Source organism: Bidens hawaiensis, unplaced genomic scaffold, assembly GCF_021521415.1.
Source record: "Bidens hawaiensis isolate Kalapana, Puna unplaced genomic scaffold, B.hawaiensis_p1.1 tig00064798_1, whole genome shotgun sequence".
Lineage (NCBI taxonomy): Eukaryota > Viridiplantae > Streptophyta > Magnoliopsida > Asterales > Asteraceae > Bidens > Bidens hawaiensis.
The window spans coordinates 1-11,382 of record NW_027501560.1 but is presented as its reverse complement, the minus strand read 5'-3'; the positions used below and the strand labels follow the sequence as shown (position 1 = coordinate 11,382).

At 41.0% G+C, this 11,382-nt stretch overlaps 1 protein-coding gene across 1 annotated transcript; it reads right to left on the bottom strand.

The window, feature by feature from the left end:
- Nucleotides 1-2,519: 2,519 nt before the first annotated feature.
- Nucleotides 2,520-9,377, bottom strand: LOC143604341 (CASP-like protein 4C2; the record flags this gene model as incomplete). The annotated part of the gene is made up of 4 exons (XM_077080852.1): nt 2,520-2,823; nt 3,156-3,291; nt 3,546-3,722; nt 9,319-9,377. Coding segments are annotated over 4 exons (585 nt in total), but the record flags the coding sequence as incomplete, so codon positions are not given.
- Between the last annotated feature and the right edge of the window lie 2,005 nt (nt 9,378-11,382).

Here is an 11,382-nt window from a genome sequence, read left to right as displayed (position 1 = left end):
GGAGAGCAGTTTGTCGTCAATGGCGGTGTACGATTTATTCGGACATGATTATTATTAATATTATTATTATTATTATTATGACTAGTTTGATTATGAGAATCCGTGTGGATGAAGATAACTATTTGGGTCCCGACTCGGGTTTAGTCCACTTTGGCAACTCTTTTATTCCGGGTTATTGGGTTACCGATGGGTAAAATCGTCTTTTCGTGGTTTTTATTTTTTGTTTTGTTGTCTCGTATAGAAAATGAAATGTAAGTCGATTTCAAGATGTTTTGTACATGATGTAATGTCAAGTTGGAAATTAAATATGTAACATCAGTGTTGTACTGTTGTCAAAGTAATAGAGCGGATGGATATGTAGAAGATAAGTATAACTCGGATAATAAAGGAATAATCAAGAGAATCTAAAATCTTAGTTGATGTATGAGCAAGATCCTAATACTCTTCTTTGGTTCCAAACGTTAATGCGTTTTTTTTTCTTGGAACTTCATTTGGCGAGGTTGGACCCAAGAAACATGCAACAGTTAGTTGTACATTGATGATAATCTAGACAACTAGCTCAATCAACGTACATGAATGGCAAGATTGTAAGATCGACGAATAGTCAAATGATCAGTATTAACACCCTTAAGGTAACAAACATAACTGTGATCCAGTAATATTTAGTAGGTGTCGAAAAAAACTAACAGACATTACCAACTACGTTCTTTTAACTAGTATTTTCTAATAAAAATTGAATACCATTTTTCTTCTTCTTTTTTTTTTTTGTTAATGATCATGAAACATGATCAAATACATTTTATTCTTAACATGAAAATAGTGAAAACCAATTTGCTGTTATTATTAGGTTTATTTTTATAAGTGTTTGCTGTTATTAAATTTGTTCGTATTTGCTAATTTTCGATTATGAGACGTTATAAGTATTTGTTTATTTATATTTTGTTGCTATTATTAGATTTTTTCTTTTGTTGATATAAGTATTTGTTGGTATTTGCTGTTATTATTTTGTTTTTGATTTTGATTTTTTTGTTGTAATTTTTAGGTTTTTTTCTTTATTATTGCAAATAATTGTTTATGTAGATTGGTATTGTAATTGATATTGTTTCTTACGTTCTCATTTTTGTATAATTTGATATTATTTTCTACGTTCTCATGTTAAGACTAAATTGCAAATGAACCTTCCCTTAATGATCATTATACATTGTTTGGACATGGGTTAATTGAGAGTGATGTGTGTATGCATATATGTTACGATGAGATCGCGCTTGTAGGCTAATTATTTGAGTGTGGAAATATAATAGTACAAAACAATTTTAAGGGGACAAGGGCCTAACTACATGTTGTGAGGGACATTGTTACTAAATATATCCCTAGCTGTGATGCTATTTTGTTGAGCTGTAACTACTAACTAGGACGTGTTAATGCGCATTGCTAGGTCTTAATCACGCATTTAAGCATTCAATGTTATGTCAATCAATCACCTCAACCTAACTTTGGACACCATGATTGATTGAGTTCCTATTCATTAACAATGGTTAAGAGATTTACGATCAAATTTTGGAATCAATAATAACTAAACTAATAACTAATGTTACAGTATCACGCTAGGGTTCAGGAGCATATGTGGTGCCACTAAAAAGATATCTCTCGTTATTATAGGAGAAATAAAGATAATTTGGCATAGAAACTTGATGCCTAGAATAATTGAGACGAGTACAAGATTAGTTTTATAATTTTTGTGGGTTTGAGGCAGTAAAGATTAGGTGATATCCATGTGATTATCCAAATATATTAATATATCATATAATCATTAAAATATAGCAAATCATATGTTAAATTTGTTGAAAGCCTTAAATTATTAAGGTTATAGAATTGTTAAAAGTGTGGTTGAGAATTTGGCATTTAAAGTTGTTTTTTCGACAAGTTTAAGAAGTCGTATTTTAGTTCTTGTATAAACTTAATGCCTGCAAGTCATATTAATATTATCAGGTACTTGACGTGTATAAGACACAATTTCATAATCAATTATGAAATTGTGATTACTCTTATTCATCTGGTTGGCATATCTACCCGTTATTTGATACTATTCTCATATCTTTTTACCGAGTTGCCTTTCTTGTACGTATGGTTACTGCGAGTACTTATATTGATTATGAACCTTTTTTTCCTAATTTGACAAATAAAGTTCAAAAACTTATTTTTTAAATACATCAGTAAACACTAGTATTTTCGAAAACAAAATCACTCATTAGTCAATCTTATATTCTTGTGCACATTTGGACCTTTGGCCACGTTAGAATAAACAATTATCCTTGAGTAACGCGTTTTCCACACTTGTAAAGTATTATTTTAATTTTTCACTTTTATTTATCTTTTAACATAAGAAATAGACAAGCAATAATTGACTGAAACCATCCCTGGTCAAAGCATGGGAAAACTCAAAAACCGTACACCCTCCACGAGACATAAAGTCATTCAAACGAAGAAAAAAAACACACAAAACCAAACCACTCCTAGTCCTCACAGAGGTGACACAATAATAATAATAATAATAATAATAATAATTTAACGCTCAATAATTTGATGTCTCTAAAACCCAAAACAATGTTCCTACACATGATATCTAGACCCCTTGATTACGAAACAAACAACTCTAAACCCCGACAGTAACGAAGACATCATCAGAAACAAAAATCCCGCAAATCCTAAGCCCACCGCGATGTTTGACTGGACACAAAACGCGTTACACGTGGCAACACGTCTAAGTTGCCTCGCCATCTCCGTCCCAGCTGAGTCTGCTGATAGTAGCAAATATGCGAAAACCTATAGATGTAAACATTCTTTTAAAAATATACTTAAACAATATGCAAGGCAACTTGTTACCGGTTTATCTGTCACTTATTGTTATTGTGATTATTTAAATGCATACAACCATCTTAAAATTACTATAAAATAAATTAGCGCCACTAGTGGTAGTGAAAATTTTGAATATTTCAAGACGAAGTTTTTAAAGATTTGAGAAAAGTACATTACACGTGGTCCCGGATGCTTTTTATAGGATGATTGGGATTTTAACGTATAAATAACACTAAATAAATATATTTCTTGGCGCGCTTAAATAATTTTATGAATAGTGAGTGATGAAAATAGAGAACCTGATCATGGCCAAAATTGAACCAGACTTGTAAGAACTCAGGGAAAATGGTAGAGCCTCGAGTAATCTCCCAAGCAGACGCAACCATTTCGAATAATGAATATAAAGTGATGATCCCATTTGCCGCCACAACGAATCTGTCGAGCTTTAATTTGTTAGCAATTAGCATCAATAAACTAATGTACGTTTTAATTTAGATAACTGGTACAGTTTAGAAGTACTGTAGTTTGTCGTTAAATAAAAAAAGTATTAAATAAAGTGTGCACGGTAAAAAAATATATATATTTAATAAGGTGTGCAGTAAAGATGTTCTTTATATTATATAATATAATAATAATTCATGTAATTTATAATTAGTGGGTGTGTAAATTAGCCGAGTAATTTAATTTACCTGAAGGCCGCAAAGTCGTACCAACGAGTCGTATCGGACTTGGTAGCGATCATAAAAACGACAGCCGAGAGCGAAAAGCAAAATGCGGCTAGACGAAGGACGAAAATCAAGTAATTAAAACGTCGAAGCTTGCGTTCGGAGACCTTGGAGTGGAAGTGAGGCGTGTCGTGCGGGTGGATTCGATACCGCCGTTCCCAGTCATGTTTGTGTTAACTAATGAAAAGAGAAGTGGTAACGTGGTGTGTGTATATATAAAGTGTGTGTATATATTATTCTAGTGTGTTAAATGATATTATTATTCACGGGTGGGAGCATGATTTCCATGGGGAACATAAAAAAATGGGATAGTGAAAGAAAGCAAAGGGAGAAGGGTGTTGAAAAGGTAGGTTCCAGCAGAGCCCAGTTGGACCCGCAAGACTCACCTTGAAGAGAGACGTCTGCGCAGAAACCAACTGGATCCGCAGGACCCACCATGCTCAGAGACGTGACGTCCTTACGCGCAGTACGCAAGCTGTTCCCGCAGGAAATGCCTCCCAATGGTGAAGTACTCTGCCTGTTCCCGCAGCTGCGGATACAAGCCATCAGGGAAGGCCACACGCGCAGCAAGGCTACACGCACAAGGCACTTAGCTCTCAATAATTCAGTTGTCACCTGAAGGAATGAGCAAAGCCGGGAACAATCCCGCACAAAGGCGGGAGGGGGAATACTCCCGCCCAAATAAGCCAGTCCGTACGATACGGGATGATCTTCTGTACTGTACCTGACGAGGTATGGGCAAAAGATCTGACCAAAGATACGACAGCTCATTGACAACAGTATGGCGAGCAGCATGCTCTTGTACTGTATGTCACTATTAGCCGCTACCTACTCACCAACTCCTGTCATACCACGTGCATAGCCGGCAGTTGGTGGAAAAGGAATAGTACACAGCAGGCCTGGTCACTGTCAGCCGCTGCCTACCCACCAACTACCAGCATGGCACGTGCGTAGGCCACAGTTGGTAGAACAGGAATACTATTCAGCCGGCTACACCTTCTTGGAAACCTACCTTCGGCTATAAATACCCCAAATGGTATGATCATCTCATCTTATCATCTTATCATCATATACTATCTCGTATTACATATTATACCTGATATCTGCTCTAGCAATCTCTTAATATACATTTATATTTAAGAGCAATCTAGTCTGATTCTCACGCCGGAGGGTGGTCACAAGGAGGAACCCCCCCTTCTCAGTGACGAGCTGACGGTGTCTGTTTTGCAGGTTATCAGAAGAACCATCTTTGCCGGGTCCAACCCCTCGTGGGAAACATCTATTTGACCCCTAGATTATCCGTAATCTGCCCGGGGTCGATTAGTGTTTCTTCATTGGCGCCATCCGTGCATAAAAGCTAGAACTTCATTTCTTTTCAGTTTTTTCAAACTTCTGGAAAGATGGTTAAAGAAACCCTGGTAACCACAACCCCAACTACTGGGGGGAATATCGCCGACTACACAGTTTTTACGAACACTACCCCGGTTACCCAAGCCGGGGCAAGTGCAGTAAATTTTACGAACACTACCCCAGTTACCCAAGCTGGGGCAAGTGCAGTAAATAATCGCTCACTGGGATTCACTGATACTCGGTTAGAGAGAGAACGAACGAGGCTCCCCCGCCAAACACTCGATGAAATTAAAGCATGGGCGGAAGCACGTCAAAAGGAATTCCAAGCTGAGTTGGACGAACGCTTGCGTTCCGTCCAACAGGCTGACGAATTTGGAAGCACTCAACAGCTCAACATGAGTAGTGAGTGCGAATACTCGGAGGAATCCGACACCGACGCGAACCCTCGCCATAGGGCAAAAGGGAAGCGTAAGGAAACGGACTCCCAACCGAGAAGGCGTTTTGGAGAAACCTTCAAACCAAAAAACGCAGGTGGAAACCCACGTGACTTCTCCAAAACATTTACACCAGCTGCTGCAAAGGCGGGAACGTCCAAATTTGCAAGGGACATTGCGGAAGCAATCGTCCCGAAAAGTGCCAAACAGATGTCCAACATCGGCACTTACGATGGTATATCTGATCCAGACGATCATTTGAACAGGTTCATAGCGGGGGCAACCGTCAGTAGTTGGACGGAACCTACGTGGTGTTACATGTTCCAAATGACGCTTGTTGGGGCAGCTAGAGCGTGGTTCGATCGTCTACCGGCCCACCACATCTACGATTGGGAAGACTTCCAGCAGAAGTTTAGCCAACACTTCAGCCAACAAAGAAAGTATACCGAGGAACAATGGACAATCCTCAAGTGCATTCGAGAAAAAGATGAATCTTTGCCAGACTTCATCACTCGCTTCAACTCAAAGAAGCTAAGTCTGGGTAATATCAGCGAAGATCTTGTTCGCGCTGCCTTTATCCAGGGCGCGAACGACCCAGAGCTCATCCGCACCTTAACGGGTAAAGATGGCATGCCATCCACATGGGATGCCATCATGACAGCAGCTAAACGCTTTGCGGAAACGGAGAAGCAACTGGGTAGAGATCTCCCCCAGAGCACAAATCTCTTGTAACATCCTAAAATTTTTATATTGATAAATAAAAGAAAGTTATGTTTAGTAAATTCACGTTTTAGTTATTTAATGTCGAGTAAGGAACGGGTCTTGGGCTTAGTTATTTTATGAACTCGGCCTGTCTCGACCCGTAGGAAGCCAACCCGAGCCTAACCAAACCCGTAGTATATAAACGAAAGTTCTTGACACTTCCACCATTTTCACCATCTTCCTTCACTTACACCCACCCAAACACTCTCATTTCTAGAGAGAGAAGCTAGAGAGAGAAAGTTCTCAAATCACAAATCCGAGTCCACAATCTTGTTCCTAATCGTTTTTGGTAAGTCCCTCTCGAAAATCATCCGTTTTCATAACCATTTCGGCCTCAAATCGAGCAAAAACGTAACTTGAGTTTTCGGGTCAAAAAACCGCCTTGTTTTGGTGTCAAAATGCAAGCTTTTGTGTTTAAAAGTACTAGGAATCGATAGCCCTTTCAATCCCGAGCATTTCCATGTCAAAAACTTCGATTTTGGGTCAAAAATCTGGAAAATCTGGAAAACCCGTGGGTTTCTCCGTCGCCCAGCTTGAAGGAGTCGAATCAGACTCATTCGATCGAATCAGTCGATCGAATCAGTCCATTCGATCGAATGTGTAGATCGAACAAGTCCAGTCGACCGAATAGGGAAGCAACCGAACGGTCTCCATCTTATTCGACCGAATGAGCTTCATATCCGACCGAACGAGTTCCTATTCGATCGAACAAGTGCCATGTCCGACCGAACGAGTTTTCCCAACTGGTTCGATCGAGTGTGTGTCTAGTTCGATCGAGTGTGCCTCAGATTCGATCGAATATGTCCCTATTCGACCGAATCAAGCCAGAACCAAGCCGAACGAGTTTTCCCAACTGGTTCGATCGAGTGTGTGTCTAGTTCGATCGAATGTGTCTCAGATTCGATCGAATATGTCCCTATTCGATCGAATCAAGCCAGAACCAAGTTGTTTCCAAGATTCGCCTGAAGTGAAGTTCGTTTATGAAATAAATTAAAAACCTAATGGAAAATGTGTTAAGGCGGTTATCAAAAATGAGTAGTGGTAGTAGTAGTAGTAGTAATTGATATGTGTAAATATTATACAGTTAGCCGAGCCCAGTTAAAGAAAGGAATTACAATCAACGGCGAGCGTAACAGAATCCAGGTGAGTTTCTAGCCCCATTCCTTGTTATGTTTTCGGGGCTGTGTGCATACTCGATGTGTTGTTAATACATTTATCCTAAGTGATAAGTGTATGCCATATGTGATATATGTGATATGTATGAATGATTGCTTGATGGTACGTGAACGATCTTCGGATATTGCACGTACTGTCAGGTTGTAACGTTATAAATATGGCAAGTATGATATGTATGTTTACGTGTATGAACGTAATAAAGTTAATAAAAGAAGGAAATGACGGTTGTAGGGTTGTATGGTTACGAAAAGGGTACCAAGCCCTAATAATACTCGAGGTATGTTGCATGGTTGTATGGTAACGAAGAGGAAACTGAACCCTACTAATATTCGAAAGCAAGGGACCAGACCCTTATAATATCTGTGATGTTAGGGACCAGACCCTTATAATATCTGTGATGTTAGGGACCAGACCCTTATAATATCTGTGATGTTAGGGACCAGACCCTTACAATATCTGTGATGTTAGGGACCAGACCCTTATAATATCTGTGATGTTAGGGACCAGACCCTTATAATATCTGTGAGGTTATAGGGCGAAAGGCTCTTTAAAACGTATGATTATGAAAGAAAGAAAGTATGTAAGTAAGAATGAAGGTATGAGTACTTATGTGTGTATAAAAGAAAGTTATGAGGTTAAGTACGTATGTATGTAACAAGGTATTGTATGGTAGTGTACGATTAACTAGAACTCACTCAGCGTAGCTGACTTTTAGTATGCACGCAGGTGAGTAGGATGAGACAGCTGGCTTGAGTGGAGGACACATGGCAGAAGACTAAAGCCTGGCATCTGAAGATCCGATATGTTTTATAAGTTACGTTTTGATTTTGAAAGACAAGAGGAATGTTTAAAGACATGATTATGAATTGATATGTAATGTTTTATGAAAGTTTTATATTCCGCGTAAAGATTTTAATTAACTCTGATATTTAGAACTGTGTTTATGAGTAAATCCAACACGAAAGTAGGGTTACCGGTAACGGGGCCTTACAAGTTGGTATCAGAGCAAAGTTCGAGAGATTTAAGCATCCTACATGCTTAGACTCGAACAGAGAATGGGATTTAAGTAAGAAAGGAAAGAAGATGCCAGTCCAAGAATGCCATGTGTCGCTCAAGCAAGATCAGTGAAGGTAAGGTGTATGATTAAATGATATATATTAATGAGAAAGGAAAGATATGTGAACGTCAGGGATAGGAATAATTGATTGTTTGATTTGACAAACTGCTTAAGTAGAACCAGCACAAATAGACTCATAAAGGGAAGTGTATAGGACACGGAAAGTAACGTGATCAGCTAATCACAACTGGCCACTGTTATTACCTGTTAGCCTTACTATCCTTGTACTAAATAGTTCCTTGAGTGATGATGTTTGTGTTTTCTCATATAGGATACTGATGGCTGGAGCTGGAGAATTTGTTGAAGCTGGGGGTCGCACTGGACGTCGTGGCAGGCCTCGTCTTGTCCGGCAACCCTCGGTGGAAGAAGCTTCCCACACCGAAGATGAGGGAAGCGCAGCTGGAGGAGACCAGAACAACAACGAAGAAGTTCAACTTAGCCCCGCAGTTCAAGCAGCCATCGTTCAGGCTGTAGTTGCTGCTGTGAAGAACCTGAATCCCGAAGGATCTGCTGGAAGCCGTGAGCGAACTGCTGAAGGGGCGGGTGGTGATGGTAGAAGGGATGGGGAAGGTGAAAGAGGGGCCTCGAGTGGGGATAAGTCTGTGAAAGTCGATGATAGGAGAGGAGGACAAGGTGGGTGCAGCTATAAGTCCTTCAAAGGTTGTGACCCGCCTAAGCTGACTGGTTTAGGAGACGCAATCGCTACTCTCCAGTGGATAACCGCTATGGACAAGGTTATCCGCATTAGCGAATGCCGTCCCGACCAAGCTGTGGGTTATGCTACTCAGTCATTCGTAGATGAGGCTATGTATTGGTGGGAGAGTGTGGAGCAGAGGAAGACCCGTGAAGAGATCAAAGAGATGAAGTGGGAAGATTTGAAAGAGTTGGTAATGAAGAAGTTCTGTGCAGATGCCGAGGTTGAAAGAACGGAGATGAAGTTCCAGAATTTAAAAGCCGGTATGATGACGCATCGTGAGTATACCACGGAGTTCAACCGACTATCTAGGTTGGTGCCTGACATGGTTGACACTGAGGTCAAGAGAATCAAGTGTTATGTGAGGGGGTTGCCACAAAAGGTCCGCATGTTAGTCAGGGCGATTCAACCTGCTACTTTTGATTCGGCTGTTGGACTCGCGGAAATGGTCTATGCTGACGTGGCCGCGGATGATAGGGTGGAAAGGGACGAAGAGAAAGAGAAGAAAGGGGTCACTCCTGCTAAACGACCCGGTACTCAGTTATGGAACTCCAGGGATAAGAAACAGAAAGTGTGGGAGAAGAGATCGTGTAAGACCTGCGGAAAGAGGCATGGTGGTGAATGCAAGTGGGGTAAAAGTTCTAATGTTTGTCTCAAATGTGGAAAGGCTCATGGTGGAGAATGCAGAATGGGGTCGAATGCCTGTTATAAGTGCGGGAAGGTAGGGCATTATGCCAATGAGTGCAGTGCGAAGCCAACATGTTACAAATGTGGCAAGACAGGCCATATGTCAAGAGAGTGCACTGAAGGTGTAGCTGGAGGTAGTGGAAAGAAGGATGCCGATCAAGCTAGGCCCAGAACTAGAGCCTACATGCTGACCCAGGAACAAGCCAGGCAGATTCCGGATGTCGTCACAGGTACGTTTCTGGTGAACGATGTTTCCGCTTCTGTATTATTTGATTCTGGTGCGAATAGAAGTTTTGTAGCTACGACGTTTAGTAAACTAGCTAAAATGAAAGGCTGCCGAGTGTCTGAAACTTTTGTAGTAGAAACCGCAAGTGACACTTCGGTGAAAATAACAAAAATGGTGAAGAATTGTAAGATAGAGTTAGAGGGACATGAGTTCCCTGTTACTTTGTATGTTATGGCCTTAGGAGGGTTCGATGTAGTCTTGGGTATGGATTGGTTGTCTGAGTTTGAGGCTCAGATAGTATGTAAAAGTAAGATGATAAGGTTAAAGTCATTGGATGGTAGTGCGGTGACGGTTTATGGTGATAAGGAGAGTTATGGGCTTAATGTCATTTCGATGATAAAAGCCGAGGGTTTGTTAAGGCGAGGGTGCGGTGCCTACCTGGCGTATGTTGTCAACGCTACGGCCGAGACGAAAGAAATGAAGAATGTTCCTATTGTGCGCGACTACCCAGAAGTATTCCCTGAGGATCTTCCGGGGTTGCCACCTGAGCGAGAGATAGAATTTCAGATAGATCTAGTACCAGGAGCCCAGCCCGTCGCGAAGGCGCCTTACCGTCTAGCACCGTCCGAGATGAAGGAATTGATGTCCCAACTGCAAGAACTCCTCGACAAGGGTTTTATCAGACCGAGTGTTTCTCCGTGGGGCGCACCGGTTTTGTTTGTGAAGAAAAAGGATGGGAGTATGAGAATGTGCATAGACTATCGTGAGTTGAATAAGCTTACGGTAAAGAATAGATACCCCTTGCCTAGGATTGACGATCTGTTTGACCAACTGCAAGGTTCGAGTTGGTTCTCACGAATAGATCTCAGATCAGGCTACCATCAGCTGAAGGTGAAAGAGGTAGACATCCCTAAAACAGCGTTCCGAACGCGGTATGGACACTACGAGTTCCTTGTAATGTCATTCGGTCTAACAAATGCTCCTGCAGCATTTATGGACATGATGAATAGGGTGTGTCGACCGATGTTGGATAAGTCGGTTATCGTCTTCATCGATGATATATTGATTTATTCAAAGAGTGAGTCTGACCATGCCGAGCATCTGAGAGAGGTATTGGAAGTTCTGAAGAAAGAAAGGTTGTACGCCAAGTTTTCGAAGTGCGCGTTCTGGTTAAGGGAAGTGCAATTTTTAGGTCATGTGGTTAATCCGGAGGGGATTACCGTGGACCCAGCTAAGATTGAAGCGATAACGAATTGGAAGACTCCGCAGAATCCGACTGATATACGAAGCTTCCTAGGGTTAGCTGGCTACTATAGGAGATTCATCGAAGGTTTCTCCAAGATAGCCGCACCGCC